Genomic DNA, 25284 nt, shown 5'->3' on the forward strand with positions numbered 1-25284 from the left:
AGCACTTTGGGAGGCCGAGGTGGGTGGATCACGAGGTCAAGAGATCGAGACCATCCTTGTCAACATGGTAAACCCCGTCTGTACTAAAAATACAAAAACTTAGCTGGGCGTGGTGGCGCATGCCTGTAATCTCAGCTACTCAGGAGGCTGAGGCAGGAGAATTGCCTGAACCCAGGAGGCGGAGGTTGCGGTGAGCCGAGATCGCACCATTGCACTCCAGCCTGGATAATAAGAGCAAAACTCTGTCTCAAAAAAAAAAAAATTATTGCAGAATATTAAATTTCATGTAAACAGTTCAATGTATTTACAATGCATCAAGTGAAAACGCAGATTACAGAATAACATGTGGTACAGCATTTCTGCAAAAAAAATTCTTAAAGATAGAAAAAGATAGACTAGTATACAAAAAATATTAATAGCAGCAGTTATCTCTAGGTAGTGAGACTATGAAGCATTTTTTTCACTTTATTTTCTTCCCTTTGTCTTCCACAAATTTTCCACAAGTAATATTGTTAGATTTTTAAATTACAGATAAAAGACAAAAATTATTTCTAATTATCCGAGAGATATGGGAATGTCATTAACAGTGCTGTGGCTGAAAATAATGAGTACATTTTCCACAGAAACATTTAAAATTAACCTGAGTATTCTAAAATTCTACCTTTCTTCTGAGTTCACTTCTTACAATCAACGCTTACCGAATTAGACTTAAAAAATTTGTTTCCCTCAGTTGAGCATGACAGTTCATGCCTCTAATCCCAGCACTTTGGAAGGCCAAGACAGGTGGGTCACCTGAGTCCAGGAGTTTGAAACCAGCCTGGGCAACATGGCGAAACCCCGTCTCTACTAAGACAAAAATTACAAAATACAAAAATTAGCCAGACGTGGTGGCATGTGCCTTTAGTCCCAGCTACTCAGGAGGATGAGATTAAAGGATCACTTGAGACCAAGGGGCAGAGGCTGCAGTGAGCCAAGATCATGCCACTGCACTCCAGCCTGCGCACTGGAGGGAGACCCTGCAAAAAAAAAAAAATTTTTTTTCCTCCAAATTACTTCCTAACAACTAGTTCTAGGTATATTTTCCCTTTGATAACTTCTCTGTGAAATCACCACCTTCGAACACCTTATTCTCCCTCAAAGATGCCTCTCTGCCTTACCCTAAAAAGTGGCACAAACCTGTGAGTTGGGTCACCCTTGTGAAAGAGAAAGCTGCCAAACATATTGAACCACTGATCTCAGAAAACTAACAGTTGGGAAATAAAGTCATCCCTGCCCTACGGTAAAGTCTCCCCTAGGGTCAATTAAATGTCTCCCTAGAATGCTAATGCACACATATGATGTGACTGGTATCATACTGAAGTCCATATTAAAAGTAATGAACTGACTTTTAATCAGGTATCTGAACCGATGGTTTCTAAGAATTCTCAAAAGCTGACATGCAGTCAACGTATTCAGTCATGATGATATTACAGGCAGCAACCACACATCCCAGTTCACACTGGGATGAATTGGTCCCAGTTCAGACCTGTTTCCCAGTGTAGTCATTACTAAGACCCCCTTTTTCTCACTCTCAAAAACCCCAATGTGGGTAAATTACACAGTCAACTTGATTACAGGCCTCCCCATCTGGAATGTACATTTGCCTAGAAAGATAAAAGGGCCATAGAACTTTCATTCAACTTAATCCTCAGGATCCTCTGGTTCCAGTTACTAGAAAATTCGAAGCACATAAAATAAAAGCACTATTTATTTATCTAACTATTTATTTATTATTTATTTAGTAGAGACAGGGTCTTGCTATGTTGCCCAGGCTGTTCCCAAATGGCTGGACTCAAGCAGTCCTCCTGCCTCAGCTTCCTAAAATGCTGGGATTACAGGTGTAAGCCAGGGTGCCCAGCTGAAACAAACTGTTTTAAGTGTTTAGTAGAAAGGCACGAAACTTTTTGTCAAAATGATTAAAATATATGTCATCATTAAATATTAATTGTACCTTATTTGTAACATTTTAAGAGAAATGTTATTAATGACAGCTGGCTATTATAATCTAGTTCATCTTCTTGCCATTTTTCTATATGAAACTTCAAAACAATCATTAAAAGATCACTAAGAAAAAAAATCAGTAAGACTCTTAGTGGCGATTTGATCTTCCAGAAAACCACCCTCAGTGCATTTTAGAACTAATGTGGCCTCTCAGAAATAATCTTATTAATGAAATCATTCCAAAACCTGCTTTGATTTATCCCTGTGAAGGAAGCATATGGTCCCCTTCTGGAGAGAAATGCACATAAGCTTGTTGGCAAATAATCAAGTGTCACTCAAACATTCAATAGTGCCTTCTGCTGGTGTAGTTTTGTTGGTTTTTTTTTTTTAACAACTTCTATTTGAAAGCACGATTCTTAACAACTGAAAAACGAAAGTAATCTTGTCTTTTTCATTCTTTAACTACCAGCAGGGGCAAATTTAGAGCCTAACTTGCTGCATATTTCTTCAAATTTTAACTAGCTCATATTATTCTTGCTGGAATTCATATTTATGATAATCAAAATGTTTTTTAAATAATACCTATTTTGGTAAAACAATTACAAATGTTCATTGTTGAATAAAATATACAAAATAGAGCAAGCTGTAGTGGTACAAGCTTGTAGTCCCAGCTACCTGGGAGGCTGAAGTGGGAGGATTGCTTGAGCCCATGAGTTTGAGTCTAGCCTCAGCAACATAGCAAGATCCCGCCTTTAGAAACATAAATAAAAAGCCAATTCACTTAAATGTAGTTTTATTGATGACCAGCTTCTTCCCAGAAAGGCAAAAGCGCTCATAAAATATCCATGAATCCTTGACTTGTTAATGGTTCCTCCCAAAGGAATATTACCTAGTCTTGATATAGAAAATTCTTTTTTCTGACACAGATGCACATTTTATTTAAAAATTTAATATAACTTTCTATTTTAAAACAATGTGTTTCTTCTAAAAATGTAACCTACCACTGAATTTGATCATCTACCTGTACACTCCCCAGAAAAAGTAAATTGAGGCTGGGTGCGGTAGCTCACACCTGTAATCCCAGCACTTTGGGAGGCCAAGGCAGGTGGATCACGAGGTCAGGAGTTGGAGACTAGCCTGACCAACATGGTGAAATCCCGTCTCTACTAAAAATACAAAAGTTAGCCGGGAATGGTGGTGCATGCCTTTAGTCCCAACTACTCAGGAGGCTGAGGCAGGAGTATCGCTTGAACCCAGGAGTTGGAGGTTGCAGTGAGCCTAGATCACGCCACTGCACTCCAGCCTGGGTGACAAGTGAGACTCCGTCTCAAAAAAAGAAAAAAAAAAAAAAGCTCAAATGAATTCCTGAAACACACTGAACATCACATACAAATGTGTGAAATATTAAATATCACATACCAATGTTTGAAATATTAAGTATCAAACACAAACATTTGAAATATTGATTTTATTAGGAAAACATTTGATAGTGCTATTGAGTCATATAATCAATCACCTAATTTGAAAACTATGTGGCCTGAGGACATCAATTACAATATGGATTTTTCATTCATTCAACAAATATTTGAGCATCTACAAGTGCTGGGCATTGGAGGTACAGGGTAAACAGGAGAATCCTTGCTCTCATGGAGCTTACATTCTAGCAGGAGGACAATATTGAGAAATATTTATAGTAAATGTTGAGTTTATGACAAAGAAAGTAGATAGTGTTTTATAAGAGCACAGAGTAGGGAAGCTAATCCAGCACAGGGGAGGTCACAGGGATATCCCTAAGGAAGTGGAGTTTAAACTGAGATGTGAGTGCTTAAACTGAAGGATATGTTGAAGAAGGGAGAGTAGAACAATTTGGGCAGAGGGAATCTTACAGACCCTAAGGTGGGAAGGTTCAAATAACTGAAAGAGAGCTAGAACAGCTGGAGCCATTCTTCTGTGTAAAGAGGAGACAAAGAGGTAAGATTAAAGATGTGAAGATTAAGATCTTGGTGGCATTCAGGGACTGGCACTTCTATAAGAAATCACTGAAGAGAGTAACATGACATAATCACTTCAGGATGGCCATTCTCACTCCAGCGGGTAGGTAAGACTGGAGGCAGGCAGACCTCTTCTAAGGCCTGTGACAATTAAAGACAAAAATAAGTGGAGAAACTCAGGAGTTAGTGAAAATCAGTAGGACTTGATGAGCAAGCTACAGGTTCCTCCACGACAACCAGTGCAGATGTCCAGTAGACCTACTGGATATGCAGGTTGCAGCTCAGGGGAGAGCTGGGTTAAGAACTGTCAAGGCAGGAATCATCTGCATTTAGATGACAACTGAAGCCATGAGCGGGGCTGAAGTGGCCCAGCGAGAATAAATCAAACCAAGAGAAACATATACATTTAAGAATAAGGATATGTGGCTGGGCATGGTGGTTCATGCCTGGAATCCCAGCACTTTGGGAGGCCAAGGCGGGTGGATCACTTGAGGTCAGGAGTTCAAGACCAGCCTGGCCAACATGGTGAAACCCCATCTCTAATAAAAATACAAAAGGTGGCATACGCCTATTATCACAGCTACTCAGGAGGCTGAGGCATGAGAATCACTTGAACCCAGGAGGTAGAGGCTGCAGTGAACCGAGATCACGCCACTGCACTTCAGCCTAAGTGACAGAGCAACACTCTGTCTCAAAAAATAATAATAAGATGTCAGGGGCTTGGAGGAGGGGAAATAGGGAGTGCAGTTGTTTGAATGAGTATAGTTTGAGTTTGGCACTGAGAACAAACTCTGGAGCTGAATGGCGGTGACGGCTGCACGGTAGTGTGAGGGCACTTAATACCACTGAAGTAACAGACACCTTTCAAAACTAAGTGCACAAATATCACCAAGCATAATCAGCAAAACAATCATTGCAGTGAAAGTACAACTTTATATTAATCATCTCAATAATACAGATTACAAGACTGAGTTTACAGATTACAGAACTTTTCATACTTTGTGGGTCAGGAAGGATAATTGTAAATTAGTCTCAACTTTATGGGTGGTAAAACTGAGCCACAGAGAAATTTCTCTAAGAAAATTTAAAAGGAATTGATGTTCATTAAATAAATATACTCACTGATTTTTGTAAGGTAGAAAAAAGTACAATGCACTGTGTTAAAAAAAATTACTGTAATAGCCACATGTTGAAAAAGTCTAAAATTTTAAGGCTACTATATGCATTCATTTTTGGTACATGTCCAACAGAAAACATCCTTTATTCCAGTTACATCCTGAAGATCGCAAAGTTGGTCTTCTTTATTGGTGCGTTGAGGGCGGCACTAAAACTGAGACCCAAAACCAGTCTGGTGTCGGCTGGATCAATGATCCCATCATCCCACACCCTGACAAAAGAACAACAAGAGTTATGAATTTACCACCAAACTACCATCTATACATTCCACATGCAAAGTGCCAAGGAAATTTTTCTTCAGGTATATGGATCCACTGATTAGCATCCATGTACTATAATCTCACAACAGAAACTATGTTCAAGACAGAGGAAGAAAAAGTGGGGAAAGTGACATGACTTTTATCCAGGCTATCACAGAATGTCATGTCAGGTTTGAGGCTTAAGGAACTACTTTTACAAGAGATCTCAAAGTAACCTCTGGTTGGAAAATATGTTTACTTATTTCAGGAAAAACTTTGCTATTCATTTTCTGCCCACACAAATATACAAAACAAGTTGGTGTATTCTGTCATTAATATGGAGAACCATATATACCCAGGTAATAACCTTAAACTTTACTGGAAAAGGTATCTTTCCCAACTCCCCTTTGAATTCTTAAGAAACTATGAAAATTACTGAATAGACTTCAGTAAATTTTATTATTTTTATTATTATTATTATTATTTGAGATGGAATCTTGCTCTGTCACCCAGGCTGGAATGCAATGGCACGATCTCGGCTCACTGCAACCTCCGCCCTCTGGGTTCAAGCAATTCTCCTACCTCAGCCTCCCTAGTAGCTGGAATTGCAGGAATGCGCTACCACGCCTGACTGATTTTTGTATTTTTAGAAGAAATGAGGTTTCCACATGTTGACCCTGCTGGTTTTGAACTCCTGATGTCCAGTGATCCACCCACCTTGGCCTCCCAAAGTGCTTCAATTACAGGCATGAGCCACCACGCCTGAGCAGCTTCAGTACATTTTATTAATGAAATAGATACCTTCAAATGTAGGTCTTTATATTCTGCTACAATAGGAAAAACAAGTAATAACTTTAAACTGCTTGCAGAAGAAACTGTTAAGTAGAAATTTTAGTTTGCTTTTCATTGACAACCTCAAATGTATAAGGAAAAATGACTGAGAAATATTACTTTTTAAAGGTTATTGTAGGTGGCAGTCTGCCTTTTTTATACAAACTGCCTTCGGTATCTGGATCTGGCATCAATTATTAAACCATTGACAGACATGAATCAAATCTTTGCTCATAAAACATTCATAAAAGGGACCCTAAAGTATCAACACCCAGTAAGAAGAAAGCTACTCTTGTCATCTGCAACCAGGTGAATTGATTACACTCCCTTCTGAAGCCTGCAGCACAGCAAGCATGTGATAAAGGGGCTGCTTAATCATGTTTGTTAAAAAGACTGCCCCAGGTAAGAGGCGCTAATGAAATGCCCAATAAAGTTTGATTATAAAAACAACTGAGCAGAAGCAAATTGGCACGCTACATATGTAACCTATTAGGATTACGGAAAACATTGTAGGTTCCAGTAACTGATAATGACAAGCTCTGTCTCTGAAAAGACAGATCTAGCCATGTTCAAACCTAAGCAGCCCAGGGAATTTTACTGTGAAGCTGAGATTTACTAAACCCAAGGAAGGTACCAGAAACCGGCTTGGAAATCCTTTCATCTTTGAAAGAAAGCTGCTGTCTCCATGCCACCGTTTCAACAGAAGGGTTAAACATCTACAGATCCACAGAAAACCTACTATCTGTTAACATTTATTTCCAAAGATAAGTCTCTCTAAGCCATCTGCTCTCCTGACTTGAATGTAGTCCATTTAAAAATAATAATAATGTTAGTATGAAAACAATAAAGGATGCAATCTTTCTGAAGAGATGATTTATCTTATCCAGGGCTGAAAAACAAGCTAATGACTCACACAAAACACACAATTTTTCAAACTTTAATATTTCAGCTGTCCCTATGTATTTCAATCAAAATCCTATGTGGGAAAAAAAAAAAACAGAAAGGCTTAACAATATATATTTTATATTTCATCTTAAACCTCTTATATGATTTTCTACGGCTTCTTTCCATTTATTGGCTATTCTATGTCTGTTACATAGAATAGGCACGTTTAGTTCTCAAATCAAAGACTAAAATATTTTGTTCTTAATTAAATGAATCAACCTACCACAACAAAATATATCTGTAAATTTGTTTGTAAAAATATATATTTAGCAAAAAAAGAAACAGGCCTTTGAAAAATCCCAAATGCTGGCCAGCCACCATTACAGGTGGCACATGCCTGTTATCCTAGCACTTTAGGAGGGTGAGGCAGGATCATTTGAGCTTAGGCGTTCAACACCAGCCTGGCCAACATGGTGAAACCTCATCTCTGCAAAAAATACAATAAAATTAGCTGGGCGTTGTGGCACGTGCCTGTAGTTCCAGCTTTGGAGGCTGATGCAAGAGGATCACTTGAGTCAGGAGGTAGAGAATGCACTGAGCTGAGATCACATCATTGCACTCCAGCCTGGGCAACAGAGTGAGACTCTATCTTTAAACACACACACACACACACACACACACACACACACAAATGATATTATTTGTCTGCTCAAACTAATTATGTTTTCAAAAAATCCGTATGTTTTGTCTTTGTATCCCCAGTGCCAAGAGCAGTGCCTGCCACCAAGGAAGCATTTCAAATGATTGAAATGGACTCTAACTTTTGCTTTTTTTTTTTTTGAGACAGGGCCTTGTTCTGTCACCCAGGCTAGGGCACGGTGGCATGATCTCAGTTCACTAAAGCCTTGACCTCCCAGGTTCAACTGATCTATTTGCCTCAGCCTCCTGAGTAGCTGGGACTACAGGTGCACACCACCATGCCTGGCTAATTTTTGTATATTTTTTGTAGAGACCAGGTCTTGGCATGTTGCCCCACTGGTTTCAAACTCCTGAGCTCAAGCAATCTACCCACCCTGACCTCTCAAAGTGCTGGGATTACAGGTATGAGCCACTGTGCCTGAACTGATTTTCTTTTCTCTCCCCTCTCCTCTTCGGTTTGCCTTCGCCAGCATAAATTAAAACATAAGCTAATTTTACAAGATGCAGAAAGAGTTACTTTCTTTTTTCCATCTGCCCAAGGGATGAAAGGAAGACGTGATGCTTAGATCAGTCTTCAGAATGCAGAATACTAAAGTTGTTGAAGAAAGATGTGAAAGCAGGCACCGGCAGGTCTCCAGCTGGGACAGGCGTGATAATTTATTACTTCATTAAGTGGTATAAGAAACAAACAGAGCCAACAGCAGCAATGGTGTGTGAGGTAATTATTTGGCACTGACACACAGACCCGGTGGTGACTAATCACCTTCCAAACCTACGAGCATACTTGTCAACAAATGCCAGTAAGTGTTCAACCAAACTCATGCTTAAAATGGGGTAAAAACAAAGTGATCAAGGAGAGGGGTTTTTAAGGAAAAATTAGAACTAACTACTGAAGTAACACAGCCAAGCTTATAACTTATTTTCGGCTCCTAGCATGGCCCACCTCAGGCTGCAGGACCCCTCCAGGTCCCAGACACCTCAACTAGGGGCAAGACAAGGGAAGGCAGGAATCAGACCAGTGGTGGTGAGTTCACAGCGCAGAGACGCTAGGAGGAGGGGTGGCATTTCAGCAGCAGCCATTCACATCATAAAGAAATAACAGTACAAAATTAAGTGTGTCCAAATGATACTTTCCAGTTCCTATGAGTGCTGGACCATTCTGACTACACAGAGCTCTATAAAGGTGATCCCTGACCGCCAGATGCACCCATCAGGGAGTTAGTGATTTTCTGGCTCCCACCTTGCACTGGAATAGTAAGGATTTCCCTCCTCTTCAAACTTCTTGATGATGGGCTCTTTTAAAGCTGCTTCATCAGCACTGGAGAACTAAAAGAAAAGAGGCCATGAGCAAGTCAGCTTCAGTGAACAACTGGCCCTGTTTAGATCACCTCAACTCAAAAGAAACAACAGATTTCGTGAATAATAATGTTACAACTAATGTGCATGGTGATGTATAAATTACAAGTGATCATTAACATATATGCTCTCACCTAAGACATGCGTATCAAGTTAGTGCCCCATCCCATCTCTCCTAGCTGAGACAACGTCCTGATAATTCATGTAAGGTGAAAACCAAGGGTGCTGTGTATCACAGCAGGGTACAATAATGGATGTGAATTACACAACCTAACAAAAGGGCTGCATTTCACTCAGCAGCCTCTAGTTAAGTACATGAACAAGTATGAGATTTCCACTCAAAACAGGCAAAGTTTAAAACGTAAGCTTAAATGTTTAAGCTTCAAGAGGTAAAATACCAACCAAAACTTGAATAACCTTTTCAGTCAAGTTCCCAGAGACCTGAGAGCTATTTTTCCCTAATTAAGAATTTCACAGCCTTCCCATCAGTATTACAAGGATTAAGTGATAATTAATTCAGATGTAAAAATCTTCAGAACTTAATTTGAAACCCTGAAAACTATTTTCAACTTAAAAAGCAACTTGACACCAGAAACAAATGACTTATTTCAAATAAACCCTACCTTCTTTTATGTAAATAGGTTAATACTTTAATATCATTATCTAGGTCACAAATTCTGAGGGACAACCCTCAACACACTGGGCTTTCGTTTAATATATAAAAATAAATGAATTCAAGTACCTGTATATTGAAGTAATCAAAGAACAACTACTTACTAAGGCACCACCATGCTAAGCGTCACAGAGTTTCAGACATGTCTTTGAAGTATCAGGTAGAATTTCACACTCCACCTTCCCCACCCACACACCCACTCCCACACCCCAACCACTCACACAAAAGCAAAGCTATCCTTTTCCTTTGATACTAATAGGTACTAAAGTGAATCTGAAACCGCAGTTTAAGTCTCCAAAGTTCCCAGTGCTTGGAAAATACAACTAGGGGTGTGAGGCATGGGTGGATGCATTCGGGGAGGCAGAAACCACCCTCTGACTTTACGGTACTGCACGCCACCATCAAGGTGGGAGACCTGAGGATTCCTGCATGGAGCAGACAGGCCTCCCTCCATTCCATGCCTTCCCATAGTGAGACAATAGAGCACACAAGCAACTTCAGGAACACACATTCGTCATCTTCATACTTGGTGCTTACGCAAGAGTTAACAGTTAGAACTAATAAAAATTAATGCAAAACTTCAAAACAATCTCCATCAGAGTCAAAAACCAAAGAATTCATTTTAAAAACAGCTGCTTGATGATTTGCCTTTCATCAAGTTTCCACTGCCCTTTCCATTTTTCTTCATTTATACACAGGATAATGTTACTCAGTTCTCAATAGGTGACAGAAACCTCCCACTCAGGGTATCCTTAACAACAATCTAAAAGTAGAATAGAAAGAACAAAATTCTGCTGTTTTTGGTCATAAAATCAAAGTAGTACATCAGACTTATTTAAATCTCACTAAGTACAAATGACTAAGAATCAAACATCTTTATGCCTCAGATACTTACTGGCAGTTTTTAAAGTGTTTTCTTGGCTGGGCATAGTGACACACACCTGTAATTCCAGCACTTTGGGAGGTGGGCGGATCACTTGAGGTCAGGAGTTCAAGAGCAGCCTGGCAAACCTAGTGAAATCGTGTCGCTACTAAGAATACAAAAATTAGCCTGGTGTGGTGGTGGGCGCCTATAATCCCACCTACTCAGGAGGCTGAGGCATGTGAATCGCTTGAACCCTGGAGGCAGAGGCTGCACTGCGCCAAGACTGCACCACTGCACTCTAGCCTGGGTGACAGAGCAAGAGTCTATCTCCAAAATTTAAAAAAAATAAAAATAATAAAACAAAGTGTTTTCTCGGAAATTCTGAAAAAAATTTAAATGATCACAAAGAAGGTATCCCATATGAAATGGCTGTAAAAAGATAAAGGACAGAAAACATGTGAGCCTCAACTGCTGGAATGACTTCCAGGGCAGCACCATCTAAATATGGCCAGGTAGCGCGCACCAGGTCCACGAATACCAAGGGCTTCTGGGCACACTGTTCCTTGGGTCCAGGATGTTTATGGAGAGAGGCAAACCCAGAAAGAAGCAAGAGAAAACGGCACTGACCGGCTTTCCTTCCCGGGCTCTTTTGTCCTTTGCTACTGTGGCCAACACACTGGCTGCCTGCTCTCCTCCCATCACTGAAATACGTGCATTTGGCCAAAGGTAGAGAAATCGTGGGCTGGGGGGAAGAAAGAAAGAATAAACAAATTAAGTCAATACACAACCTAGAGTTTCAGAGGCCCATGTTTGCCTTTTAAATTAGTGGTTCTTGATTGTGGCTGCACATTACAATCATCTGTGGAGCTTTCACAAATATACAAAGAGCTGGAAAACTACCCCCAGAACAGACTCCAGAGGAAGGGCCTGAGCACAGATGGAATTTCTAAGTTCTCCATATGATTCTGGGCATAAAAGTGTTCGTGATATCCTCTCATGATCTGCAGTCATGTCCTGTTTTCCATTCCTGATAGTGGTTATATGTGCCGTCTCTCTTTACTTTTTAGTTTAAGTGCAGGACCATTGAGTTTGTTAACCTTTCAAACCAACCAACTTTGGGCCATCCCAACCAACTTTGGGCCATCCTGATTCTTCGATCTGATGTCTGTTCTTCATTATGTCCTTTCTGTTTGTCACGGTTTAACATGTTGTTCTTTGACCTTCCCACAGCTGAAGGCTTAGCTCACTGACTTTCAGTCTTTATTCTTTTCCCATGTACGCCTTTAAGGCTACAAACCTTTCTCCGAGCCAGACTTTAGCTGCATTGCACAAATCTTAACGTGTGGCATTTTCATTATCAACCACTTTAAGCACTTCTTGATTCCCATTATAGATTTCCTCCAAATAACACCTTTAACATTAAATTTCATTTCACCCCTCCAGATGATACAAATTACAGTCTAATTGACTGAGATCTGGGAATGCCATTCTGTATGAAATAAACCTGAAATAAACTGACCATGTATTTTATACTTGAAGCATGTTTCTTTGTGCCAGAGAAAATTGTAACAACCTACCTATATGCTCTGCCACACATCCCAAAATTTCCAGCTCCATACGAGCCCCCAATGATGAGAGTTATCTTAGGCACTTGGGCACAGGCCACAGCGGCCACCAGCTTGGCACCATCCTTCGCAATTCCTTCAGCTTCATACTCTCTGCCAATCATAAATCCTGAGAGAAAGATCAGAAAGAGAGCCTCTGAGTGATGGGATTAATATGCAGAATACAATTCCACCAAAAGAACATCTTGTTTTACTAATTTTACTAAACGCTTCTCACCTTAAGAAAATGTTTATATGTGAAACATACTCTTAAAAAGCTTGCTTTAAAAGGATAAAATGAAATTTTCTCTAATCACTTTCTAAATTTTCTTAAAGCAGTTCATCTGGATGCAGACAGAAACCTTCAAACAATATGAGGCTGCAATCTATCGTCAAGGAATGATCTCAGCTGGATGTGGTGACTCACCCCTACAATACCAATAATTTCGGAAGCCTAAGCGGGAGGACCACTTGAGGCCAGGTGTTTGAGACCAGCTTGGGCAACATTGAGAGACCCTACCTCTATTAAAAAAATTAATAAAAGTGTTAAAAAAGAGACAATCTCAAAGCAGCAGCTTGATGCTGAAAAGAATGTGACATGGCTAGCTAAGGACAAAGTGCTGTGATGAGCCCAACCATGAAGGCTTCAGCATCCACTGACCTGGTTTAAAAACAGACTGTTCTTTCCAAAGCGATGCTTTAAAACTTTGACGACAAAAAGATGAATGTTTCATAGGGATGCTAATAGGCCCTGCCAGTGACTCAATAGCAAGGTTAAAAAAAACTATTTTTTTATTTTAATACAGGATCCTTCTATTTTTTCAAGCCCCTGGCTCTGCGGAGGCTACTCTGCAGCTTCACTGCCTTCCAGACCTTGGGTTCCTCCTTCTCTACCTTATAACACTGAGTTGGGCTTCGCTTGTCACCTTCCCTCACCAGTCTCCAGTGAAGGCATTTCTTCCATCTGTGGACCTGCAGACTCACCTGCTTCACTGACTATCCCTGCTTTCCCAGACTCCAGTATCTGGCCATCCAATTCAACCCAAACAGTTCCTCCAAAGCACATTGTGCCTCCTGCGGTCACCACAGGAATGGCAGCACAGCCCTTTACTCGGCACCATCTGCTTCCTGCAGCTACCCTACTCAGCCAGGCCCTCAGAAAAGCTCATCTCCCCAGCCTTGACTACCTGTAACATTCCCACCATACCTACCCCAAATAACAGCTATCTTCAAGCTCTCACCCACGCCAACCTGACCCACCACCACTCTATTCTCTGGAGGGGATCCTGCCTTCAAATAGAAGAATGAAGCATCTCATTTGGCTTTCTCAAATCCTTTTCCTTCCTAAGAAAACTACATAATCCTGCTCCCTGTCTTCCTTTACTCTTGAAAAAAAGGAATAAATCAGAGATACTTGAAGACTGTCATTGAACCTTCTTCTCTTCTCTCAGGGATGTTCTTATCACTTCCCACAGCTTTAAAGCCACCTCCATATTCTGATGATGTCTACATTTTCATCTCTAATAAACACCTCTCCTGTGCTGAGACTTATTCACCTGCCTATAATGCCTCCAGGTGAATATCCCACAGGAACCTCAAATGCAATTCTGAAAAAATAAACTCAACCTCTGCTCTCTGACCCTAGAGGGCCAAAACAAAACAAAAATATAGGTATCTTCAAACCAGAGTTTTAATGCCTGGTGGTTAATAATCCAGGAATCATGATTAGAAACAAGAACTCGGGTATAGTTAGGCCTCAGAACCCTTTCTATCTGCCCTTTTACATGAGTTGCCACACAGGACCCCCTTCGACTGCCATTTGGATATAACTCCTCTCAACGCTCATCTAACCAAATATGATGAACCTAAGTAGTGCACGGGATGAAGATGCTTTAGTACCAGCACTATTTCAAGCCCTGTTGACTGTCAAGAGCCTACTCTTCCTTCCCATAGAGGCCTGCCTGATCCCAACAACTACTAAGAGCCTCTCCTCCCTTTGAAGCTAAGGTAGCCTGGGAGATAGTTTTCTGCTAACCAACATATCTGAGAGCCTTGTATGTCAGACACTCTGCAACATACAATGAAGGTTACCAGAGAACCCGAGAATTCTATGAAAGAGAACTCCCTTGAACCATAACAGACCTTAAAAATCAATTTATCTACCATGTTAAGGTCATCTCTGGAGTATGAAGTCCAGAGAGGTGACATATCTCACTTTAGTCATACCATTCTTTGGGGCCAAAACTCAAATCCTCAGACTTTGGTTCAGGGTAGTACACATACATTTAAAAACACTGTTGCTTCAAGTAGAATTAACTGTACAATAAAAGGGAAGACCGTAGCACATGCTTGAAATCTCGAGGAGTTAACAGAGTCCTGGGAAAAGCATAGCACTCTCTGCGGTGATCAGATCGTGCTCCTGCTGCTTTCTGGGCGTATGATGTGCACACACAGGAGTAAAGGGCGGCCATGTGAATGCTGATGATGTACATGACTCAGAAATGGCTTTGCTTAGAAAATAAGGATAATCCGCCAGGGGTGGTGGCTCACGCCTGTAATCCTACCACTTTGAGAGGCCGAAGTGGGCAGATTGCTTGAGCTCAGGAATTTGAGACCAGCCTGGGCAACATGGTCTGATTGAAACTATGTCTCTACAAAAATACAAAAATTAGCCAGGCATGGTGGCACATGCCTGTAGGCCAAGCTACTTGGGGGAAAGAAAATATGAGTAATCTCCTCAGAATATTTACCATGCATGGAGAAAAGTGCTAACCCTTAAAGGGACTCCAGAAAGAGCAGGTCCAGTAGAACTTCCTGCTCTGATGGAAGTGGTCTACATGTGTGTGGTCCAATACATGAGCACACTGAGGGCACAGCTCTGGAATCAATACAACCAAACCGATTAAGCTATTTTCTTACCAGTAATATTTTGAAGGAACAGCAGAGGAATATTTCTTTGGCAGCATAACTGGATAAAGTGAGCACCCTATAAGCAAATAACATAAAAATCTTTTTAAAAGGGAATTAACTCCATAATCATCATTCATTCTACGAACACTACAAGTTCAGCCAAAGACAAGAAAGAATATCCCATTGAAAAATTGTCCTCTTTTTATTATTATTTTTCTAAGAAACATGGTCTCATTCTGTTGCCCATGCTGGAGTACAGCAGCACATTCATAACTCACTGCAGCCTTAAACACCTGGACTCAAGCAATCCTTCTGCCTCAGCCTCCCAAGTAGCTGGGACTATAGGTGTGTACTACCGCTCCTGGCTAAGAATATCCTTTGTTTGGCTAGTCTTATCTTATATTAAGAGTAACAGTACTAATACAGTGTTACTCCATCATCAAGAAGACATGTAACTGGAGGTTTGAACTAAACTTGTTTTGCACAATCACCTGTATGTATAATCACTAGCACATGACTGTTAAGACGATTGTTGTGTCAAGGATGATGTCAATCACTAACATGCTGAACAGCAAGTGAAACTTAAGTAATAGAAAAGAAAGAACTGATGTCAATGAGAGTTGCTGAACTCTGCTACTGGATAATTCTCTAGTTCTCCACTTGAGAAAAGCCAGAATATAAAAACCCTCTTGGGATATGAAAGATGACATTTCCATTTTTATGATCATCTGAAATTCTTTCATGCATCAAGATTATAGTAAATATATCTTTCTTACCAACATCCCTCAAATAAATGGGATTTTAGATTAGATGAGTGATAGAGATCTTCTAACCTTGAGTTTGGGAAATTATTTAATGATACAAAAATACAACTATTCCTTCCCTAAAGATTATATGAGTAAGGAAACTCTTATAAACAGTTTCCTTTATGTTTTATTCTATTTGAAGATCTCTTTAACCTCTGCTGGAAATGCCTTGTCAGGTACAAAATTGCAAAGTAATTGCTCAACTTCAATATGACTACATTTACAAGAATGAGAAAATCACACAGACCTTTGGGGCTTATTTCAACAAATGAAATGTCAGGCTGGGGCCAGACACAACTCCTCTGGGGTTTATTTGTGCTAAGTTGACAAATAAAATCAGGCAGAGTTTGTTTGGACTCGGTCTGACATTTCCTCTATTGAAATAAGTATATTATATATTTATTAAAAGTCATTATTTCAGGAATATTTACTATTTTGAGAAATACTGACTATACACTATTAAATGAAAATAAGCAAAACCTATCCATTTATAGCATATCTATATATTAAGAAAAAATAATAAAATGTTACTAAAAGCTATTTCTGGTAAATAAGAGATTGATTATAAGGGATTTTTTGTTATTTTTTTTTTACTTGTAATTTCTTGTTCTCATTTTAAAATCAAGTTGAAGGAGTAATAACAAACAGCAGAATACCAAAACCAATTTTATTGATAAAAAATTTCACCAAAGACAAATTCTTCCTCAATCAGGATATGAAAGAGCTTAAATGCCTGTTACCTGCATCAATAAAGAGACCTTTTACCCTGTTATTCCAAGAGAAAACACAATACTAAACATATTTCTTCTTAAGGAAACACTTTATTTCCTGAAGCAGTTTGATGAATTAAAATTTTTTTAAAAAATATTTTTATATGAATTATATTTATCCAAGTTTAGGTAAATCTGAGACAATATATGAAATCAAACAATAACTAAACCAAAAGATATTCAAGAACTCCTTCTTTTTTCTGATGTCTTAGAGGATTGGATTAAATAATAATAAAAAGAACTCCCTCTTTTAAAGCCATAGGTCCAGTAACAAAGACCCACTATTCCCATTTCCAAAAAGCAAAAATACAATAAAGTTAAGCTGATAATGGGATAGAAGAGAATAAACAGATCATGTCTCAGAACCACCTGAATCTTTGAACCATGAGACCTCTGAGTCCCTCCAGGACATGAAGCACTTTCAGGACAAGTATTTTCTATCATCTGAGAATATGTACGTGTCCTCTATAGCAATTATAACTCAAGTATTTTATGAGAATTTTTTTAAATAAGTACTTCTTCTTTTGACAGAGTCTTACTCTGTCACCAGGCTGGAGTGCAGTGGAGTGATCTAGGCTACTGCAACCTCCGCCTCCCAGGTTCAGGCAATTCTCCTGCATCAGCTTCCAGAGTAGCTGGGACTACAGTCGTGTGCCATCAGGCCCAGCTACTTTTTGTATTTTTAGTACAGATGGGGTTTCACCAGGTTGGCCAGGATGGTCTCAATCTCTTGACCTCGTGATCCACTTGCCTCAGCCTCCCAAACTGCTGGGATTACAGGAGTGAACCACCACCTGGCCAAAATGAGTACATTTTTAATAGTGCTCCAGACGCTTAATCACAGCACGTTAATGTAAACCACCATAAAAACCGTTTCAAATACTAACATACATGCACATATATACACATGTGCATACACACACACATGCCTCCCTCACACACACAGTGTTCTGGTTGTTGAAGCATCTAATTAAGCATTTTTATACTTTTATGCAATACATTTTAATTCATGATTTGACATTCAATGTTATGTTAAATTAAAACAGAAAATCTTGAATTATTTTTAACAGTACTTGCCTTTCTTGCAGATTCAGAAAAGAGAACTCCGTTGTTTCCAATGATACCTACCGGGTATCCAAATATTCGAGCAAATCCTCAAAGAAAATTCAAAAAAGATTTATGTTATGTGTTTTTCCAAGGGCTTTTAATTCACAAGAAGAGGCATATTTACACATTCGTTAATTTCAGATCCAAGTTTAAAATGCAAATGTCTGGTATAAAATAGCTCATGTCACAGTCTTCTTATTCCTAAGGTCCCTGAGTCTGGTTTCTTTTGCTTCTAGAAGGGGTCATGATATGTGTAGAGTTATCCTTTTGTCTTGATTGATTTGGCTAAATGAGTGGCTTTAGTGTATTATCCATTTATTCATTTAATATATCTGAGTGCCCCTATGTACCAGACACTAGGGATATTAGAAAAACATTTTTGAATATCGAATAATTATTGAAGAAAAATTAACAGAGAAGAGAGAGTGTCAACATACTGATAAGCCAGAAAACTGAATTTTTTTTTTTTTTTTTTGAGACAGGGTCTCACTCTGTTGCTAGGCTGGAATGTAGTAACACAATCGTGGTTCATTGCAGCTTCAAATTCTCGAGCTTCAGGTGATCCTCCCTCTCAGCTCAGCTTCCTGAGTAGCTGAGATTACAGGCATTCACCTCCACGCCTACCTAGTTTTTGCATTTTTTGTAGAGAAGGGGTTTTGTTATGTTGCCAAGCTGGTCTGGAACTCCTGGGCTAAAATGATCCTCCTCCCACTTTGGCTTTGGCCTCCCAAAGTGCTGGGATTATAGGCATGAGCCACCACACCCAGCCTGAATCTTTAAAGATATGGTTTTTTTTTTTCTTTACTCTGACCTTGTCTAGATTTGTCACTTTTTAAAAATCATCGTATTTTTATTTATTTATGAGACAGTGTCCTGTTCTGTCACCCAGGCTGGAGTGCGTGATGAGATCATGGTTCACTGCAGCTCAACCTTCTGGGCTCAAGTGATCCTCCCCACTTAGCCTCCCAAGCAGCTGAGACTGTAAGCCCCAGTAGTCACTACAAGCCTGGCTAATTTATCATGTTTATTTAATGTGATACAATGAAACACTGATTTGATGGCCACCTAGATTTCTCTTTGTCTTTCAGTCCTAAAATCCCAGCCAAAAACCTATGCAGCGCATCCTAAATGGCACTGCCACTTACAGAGGCAATTCAGAAAGGGGTAAACTTCCAAAAAGCCCAGCAATCCATTCTTAGTCCTGCCTCTCTTACCTCACTGCACAAAGACATGGGAATGTAACACATCACTCACTGGGAAGATGCTACCCCTGCAAATGTGGAACCCTGTTCACCACTTAGATTCAACCCACACTAAGCCCCGCTTAGGGATCTCCAGGCACAGACAGGATGTGCTGAGTGGGGCATATGTCCTCACACTACTAGGGACACCCACAGAGGGAGGGCCTTCGCCAACTGCCAGATCCAAACCTGAGTTACAATGGGAAAGCACAGTGTCCAAGAAACGACTAGAGGCAAGTGGTGAAGCAGGAGGAAACCCTGAGGAACTTCCAGAGACACCTGAGATCCAGAAAACTGTCCTCCCCTCTCACCTCCTCACACTTTATGCCTCCCACCTTCTAATTCCTCCCACCCTTCTTATCCACTACCCCCAGCCCCACCACCCTCTCATTCCCTTCTTCTCCTTCTCACTCCCCTCTCTGTCCCTAAACATATTTGAACTCTAGCACAGTCAAGAAGAGATGAAGGAAACCAGGTGTGTATTCTAGGGGACAAAAGTACCACATGGCTTTTAGCAAGTACGGGGTAAATCCATAAAAGCAGATGATAAAGACAGCCCATCCATCTTCAGAGAAAGCAGAAACAGCTTTGACTTGTTTTAAATTGCTACACAATGACCATTACATCCTGAACAATTTGGTGACAAATCCTGTCTATATATCAAACAAAAAGCTTTTAATCACTTAAACACCTAAGTACAAAAACATAAATTCTACTCCCAGTGTGAACCCTTCTTTTGTTCACAAATCAAACCAGGACAAAGCACTGTGGTTTCTGCCTAAGCCTCAATGTATATTTGCAATTTGGATTTCTGCAGCTAGTTTTTCTCCTACTCTGATATTATCTTTGACTAACTACTGTATTTTCAAGCTTTTTATGACCAAGTAAAATTCACAAAATTTGTTCTTCCATTTGTTTTAAATAGATTATTATAGGTCTAGATCTATCTCAAACACTTTTCTTCAAAGGCTTACAAACACTTTAGATTTAAAAAATTAACTTTTATAAACATCCTTATTTTGTTTTTCCTGACCTGATATACTGAATTCTCAATCTAATGTTTGCAGGAATCAGCTTAAGACCTACACAGAGGCTGTGAGAATTAACTCACTCTATATTCTTCTGGGAAGCTAAATATAAAACTTCCTTGTTGAATTGGACACTAAAGAATAAAGGAAACAGTGCTAAAATTTTCAAAATATTATAGTTATCCAGAAAAACAAAAATAACTGCAAGTATTTTCTGCTAATTTTACTATAAGAACCTTTTTATATAACAAATGTTACAAAGTCATAGATAGGGACCCACACCACAGCATCTAGCTATTACCATTTTAAACTATTTGGATCCATGAAGCCATTAAGCTACAAACAGTCTTTATAAAGCAGTTCCTTTTGAAAACTGGCTCACACATTTGTAGTGCTCTCAATGACAAAGCCCATGACAAGTGTATCAAAGTCTTGAGACAAGAGATTCCTGATTTTCAAAGCAGCAGAAAGTGTTCGTATTTTCAATTCTTCACCTTTATACCTGTAACTAATGTGTCACCATAAAGGGCTTTGAATTCAGTGAATCTGCTTCCATCCACGATTCTAGCAATGACCTAAGAGGAAAAACAACAATGGCCCTGAGAAATTATATTACAAAAGAATTTTTATATTAAAGTTACTTATAGGAAAATAATTCACAGTGAAGTTGACACTTTCACAAAATTTCACACTACACAGCAAATCTCACTAGAATTTCATTTGACATACCTGGTTAATGCCCTGAAGTCATTCTGGGTTCTCATGTTATACTTCACTATGAAAGCAACAGCACCATGCTGTATGCAAGAAAAGCAGGAAAGCCTCCAAGGGCTGACTGCTAGACTTAGAGCTTCAAAGACTGTTCAAATGCACCAGCAGACATTCAGGGATGCAATCAGAAAGCTAGTAGAGAGACAGGGCTCAGAGTCAGAAGACACAGGCTCCAATCTAAGGTATCAGGTATGAATACCCTAGTTTGGATCCATGGTGTGCCCTGGAGTAAGTCACTTCACATTTCTGGAAGGATGGAACAGAGCTGTGGAGATACGATCTACTTGTAAGGAAGTAGGAACATATAAAAATCATGCTGAGATGAAGAGCCAGCTCTGACTCCTAGCTCTCCCACTGAGAAACTAGAAAATTCTCTAAGCTTCAGTTTTCTCATCTGTTAAAAAAAAAAAAAAAATGTAAAAAGTGCTATTCCTTCCAGCAAGAAATAATAAATTAGAAAAAATAAAAGAATTAAAGGACTATTAGTTAACAGTGTACAAAAGATATTAAAAGGTAAATAAAAATAAAATAAAATGCTAACTAAAGCATACTCATTAAAGGACATGTCACACATACGTTTACTGTGGCACTGTTCACAACAGCAAAAACTTAGAACCAATCCAAATGCCCATAAATGATAGACTGGATAAAGAAAATGTGGCATGTATACACCATGGAATACTATGCAGCCATAAAAAAGATGAGTTTTTTTGTTTTTTTTTTTTTTTAAAGGATGAAGCTGGAAACCATTCTCAGCAAACTAACACGAGAACAGAAAACCAAACACCGCATGTTCTCACTCATAAGTGGGAGATGAACGATGAGAACACATGGACACAGGGAGGGGAACATCACACACCGGACCTGTCGGGGGGAGGGGAACTAGGAGAGGGATAGCATTAGGAGAGATACCTAATGTAGATGATGGGTTGATGAGTACAGCAAACCACCATGGCACATGTATACCTATGTAACAAACCTGCACGTTCTGCACATGTACCCCAGAACTTAAAGTATAATAAAAAAATTTTTTAAATACAAATAAAAATTTTAAAAAGGGTAGCTATCACTGTTATTAAGCCCTTAATAAAGACTCATTGATTCTGAATCTGGTATACCTGAAGGATCATCCATATATGTATAAAGGAGTGTAAATTACTAAGTAGTTTATCCCTGGGGCTTATCATTGTATACCAGGACTACTACTGCAAGGAGTTCTATACATGAAGCATATTTTCAATTTCAGAAACTGTTTTAAGTAATATATACTATTTTTCTACATAGTTTGCACTTCCCTTTTTCTGTTTACCATATCAGCCAAAATTGTTTTGTAAGATGCAAGGGCTGAAAACTGAGTGAATGCTTCCCAACATCTTTTTCACCATCAGGTAAAAGTTTACTCTAAATTATTTTTTAGTTCTTTTCCTAAAAGATCCAATAATATAATGGAATATAACAGTTATCTGTTTTGGGTGCTACATACCTCTAAAAATTGTACGTTTACCAGGCAATCAGCACTTACCAACTATCATTCTTCCACACAGAGATATGGCTGCTTAAAGGGCACAGCAATCTAGGGCCATTTCATGTAAAACTATATTTGTAGGCAGGGTGCAGTGGCTCATGCCTGTAATCCCAGCACTTTGGGAGGCCAAGGTGGGTGGATCACCTGTGGTCGGGAGTTCACGACCAATCTGACCAACACAGAGAAACCCCATCTCTACTAAAAATACAAAAAATTAGCCAAGCATGGTGGTGCATGCCTGTAATCCCAGCTACATGGGAGACTGAGGCAACAGAATCATTTGAACCCAGGAGGCGGAGGTTGCAGTGAGCCAAGATCGCGCCATTGCACTCCAGCCTGGACAACAAGAGTGAAACTCCATCCCAAAAACAAAACAAACAAACAAACAAAAAACTATATTGTATCTGATTTACAGTTAACACCACCCAGCCACATAAAATACATTCACTTATCTTCACAAAAAATCCCTAATGTTAAGATAGCAAAAACAGCCTTGTTGCTGATATGGAGAAGGTTTTAGTAGTCTGGATAGAAAATCAAGCCAGCCACAACATTCCCTTTAATCCAGAGCAAGGTTCTAACTCTCTTCAATTCCCTGAAGGCTTGAATAGTTGAAGACGTTACAGAAGAAAAATTCAAAGGTAGGAGAGATTGGTTCATGGGTTAAAAAATAAAACAGCTATTTGTATCACAGAAGTATAAGGTGAAGCAGCAAATGCTGATATATTACAGAAGCTACAGCAAGTAATACAGAAGATCTAGCTAAGATCATTGATGAAGATGGCTACATTAAACAAGATTTTCAGTGTAGATGAAACAGCCTTCTGGTGGAAGAAGATGCCATCTGGACTTATGTAGCTAAAAAGAAGTCAGTGCATGGTTTCATAGGACAGGCCTACTCTCTCATTAAAAGCTAACGCAGGCTGGGTGTGGTAGCTCACGCCTGTAATCCCAGCACTTTGGGAGGCCCAGGCAGGCAGATCACGAGGTCAGGAGTTCAAGACCAGCCAGACCAAAATAGTTAAACCTCACCTCTATGAAAAATACAAAAATTAGCTGGGCACGATGGTGGGCACCTATAATCTCAGCTACTTAGGAGGCTGGGTGACAGTGCAAGACTCTATCTAAAAAATAAAAATAAAAAAATTAAAAAAGGCTAATGCAGCTGGTGACTTTAAGTTGCAGAATTATGCTAAATCTATTCTGCCTATGCTCTATAAATGTAACAGCAAACCCTGGATGACAACACATGTATTTGTGGTATGATTTAATAAATTTTTAAGGCCACTGTTGAGACTTACTGCTCAGAAAAAAAGATTTCTTTCAAAATATTACTGCTCATTGACAATATACCAGGTCACTCAAGACTCTAATGGAGATGCACAAAGAGATGAATGTTCTTTTCATGCCTGCTATCATAACATCCACTCTGTAGCCCATGGATCAAGGAGTCATTTTTAAGACTTTTAAGTCTTATTATTTAAGAAATGTATTTCCTACATTGGGCACAGTGGCTCATGCCTGGAATCTCAGCACTTTGGGAGGCCGAGATGGGTGGATCACCTGAGGTCAGGAGGTCAAGACCAGCCTGACCAATTTGGTAAAACCCTGTCTCTACTAAAAATACAAAAAATTAGCTGGGTTTGATGGTGTTGGCCTGTAGTTCCAGCTACTTGGGAGGCCGAGACAGGAGAATTGCTTGACCCCAGGAGGCAGAGGTTGCAGTGAGCCAAGATCACACCACTGCACTACAGCCTGAGCGACAAAGTGAGACTCTGTCTCAAAAAAAGAAAAAAAAAAGAAATACATTTCCTAAGTCTATAGCCACCATAGACAGTATTCCTATGATAGATCTGGGCAAAGTAAATCAAAAGCCTTTTGGAAAGGATTCGCCATTCTAGATGCCATTGAGAACATTCACAACTCATGCGAGGAGGTCAATATATCAACATGAAAGATATTTAATTAAATTAAAAATAATGGAAGAAGTTGATTCCAACCTTCATGGGTAACTTTGAGGGGTTCATTATTTCAATGAATGAAGTCATTTCAGATGTGGTGGAATTAGTAAGAGAGCTAGAGTTAGAGTTAGAAGTAGACGGAGCCCGGGCTGGGTGCGGTGGCTCAAGCCTGTAATCCCAGCACTTTGGGAGGCCGAGGCGGGTGGATCACAAGGTCAAAAGATCGAGACCATCCTGGTCAACACGGTGAAACCCCGTCTCTACTAAAAATACAAAACAATTAGCTGGGCATGGTGGCGTGTGCCTGTAATCCCAGCTACTCAGGAGGCTGAGGCGGGAGAATTGCCTGAACCCAGGAGGCGGAGGTTGCAGTGAGCCGAGATCGCGCCATTGCACTCCAGCCTGGGTAACAAGAGCAAAACTCTGTCTCAAAAAATAAATAAATAAGAAAAGAAAGAAGAATCAAATAGATGCAATAAAAAACAATAAAAGAGATGTCACCACCAATTCCACAGAAATGCAAACTACCATCAGAGATTACTACAAACAACTCTATGCACATAAACCAGTAAAACTGGAAGAAATGGATAAATTCCTGGACGCTTACACCCTCTTAAGCCTAAACCAGGAAGAAGTTGAAACCCTGAATAGACCAATAACAAGGGCTGAAGTTGAAAAAGCCCAGGTCCAGATGGGTTCACAGTCAAATTCTACCAGACATACAAAGAGGAGCTGGTACCACTCCTTCTGAAACTATTCCAAACAATACAAAAAGAGGAAATCCTTCCCAAATCATTTTATGAGACCAACATCATCCTGATACCAAAACCCAGCAGAGACTCAACAAAGAAAGAAAACTTCAGGCC

The 25284-nt window shown here is 39.6% G+C and overlaps 1 protein-coding gene across 1 annotated transcript in view; it reads right to left on the reverse strand.

Moving 5' to 3' along the window:
- Positions 1–3433: 3433 nt before the first annotated feature.
- Positions 3434–25284, reverse strand: part of MCCC2 (methylcrotonyl-CoA carboxylase subunit 2) — a 72811-nt gene continuing 50960 nt past the window's right edge. The window contains exons 11-17 of the mRNA XM_008991957.4: positions 20664–20736; positions 17863–17939; positions 15219–15285; positions 12273–12429; positions 11323–11437; positions 9042–9127; positions 3434–5358 (exon numbers count right to left, since the gene is read on the reverse strand). Coding sequence (XP_008990205.2) covers positions 5241–5358; positions 9042–9127; positions 11323–11437; positions 12273–12429; positions 15219–15285; positions 17863–17939; positions 20664–20736 — 693 coding nt within the window. The 3' untranslated portion in view covers positions 3434–5240. The remainder of the gene's footprint in view (positions 5359–9041; positions 9128–11322; positions 11438–12272; positions 12430–15218; positions 15286–17862; positions 17940–20663; positions 20737–25284) is intronic.

Source organism: Callithrix jacchus, chromosome 2 (genome assembly GCF_049354715.1).
Source record: "Callithrix jacchus isolate 240 chromosome 2, calJac240_pri, whole genome shotgun sequence".
Taxonomy (NCBI): Eukaryota; Metazoa; Chordata; class Mammalia; order Primates; family Cebidae; genus Callithrix; species Callithrix jacchus.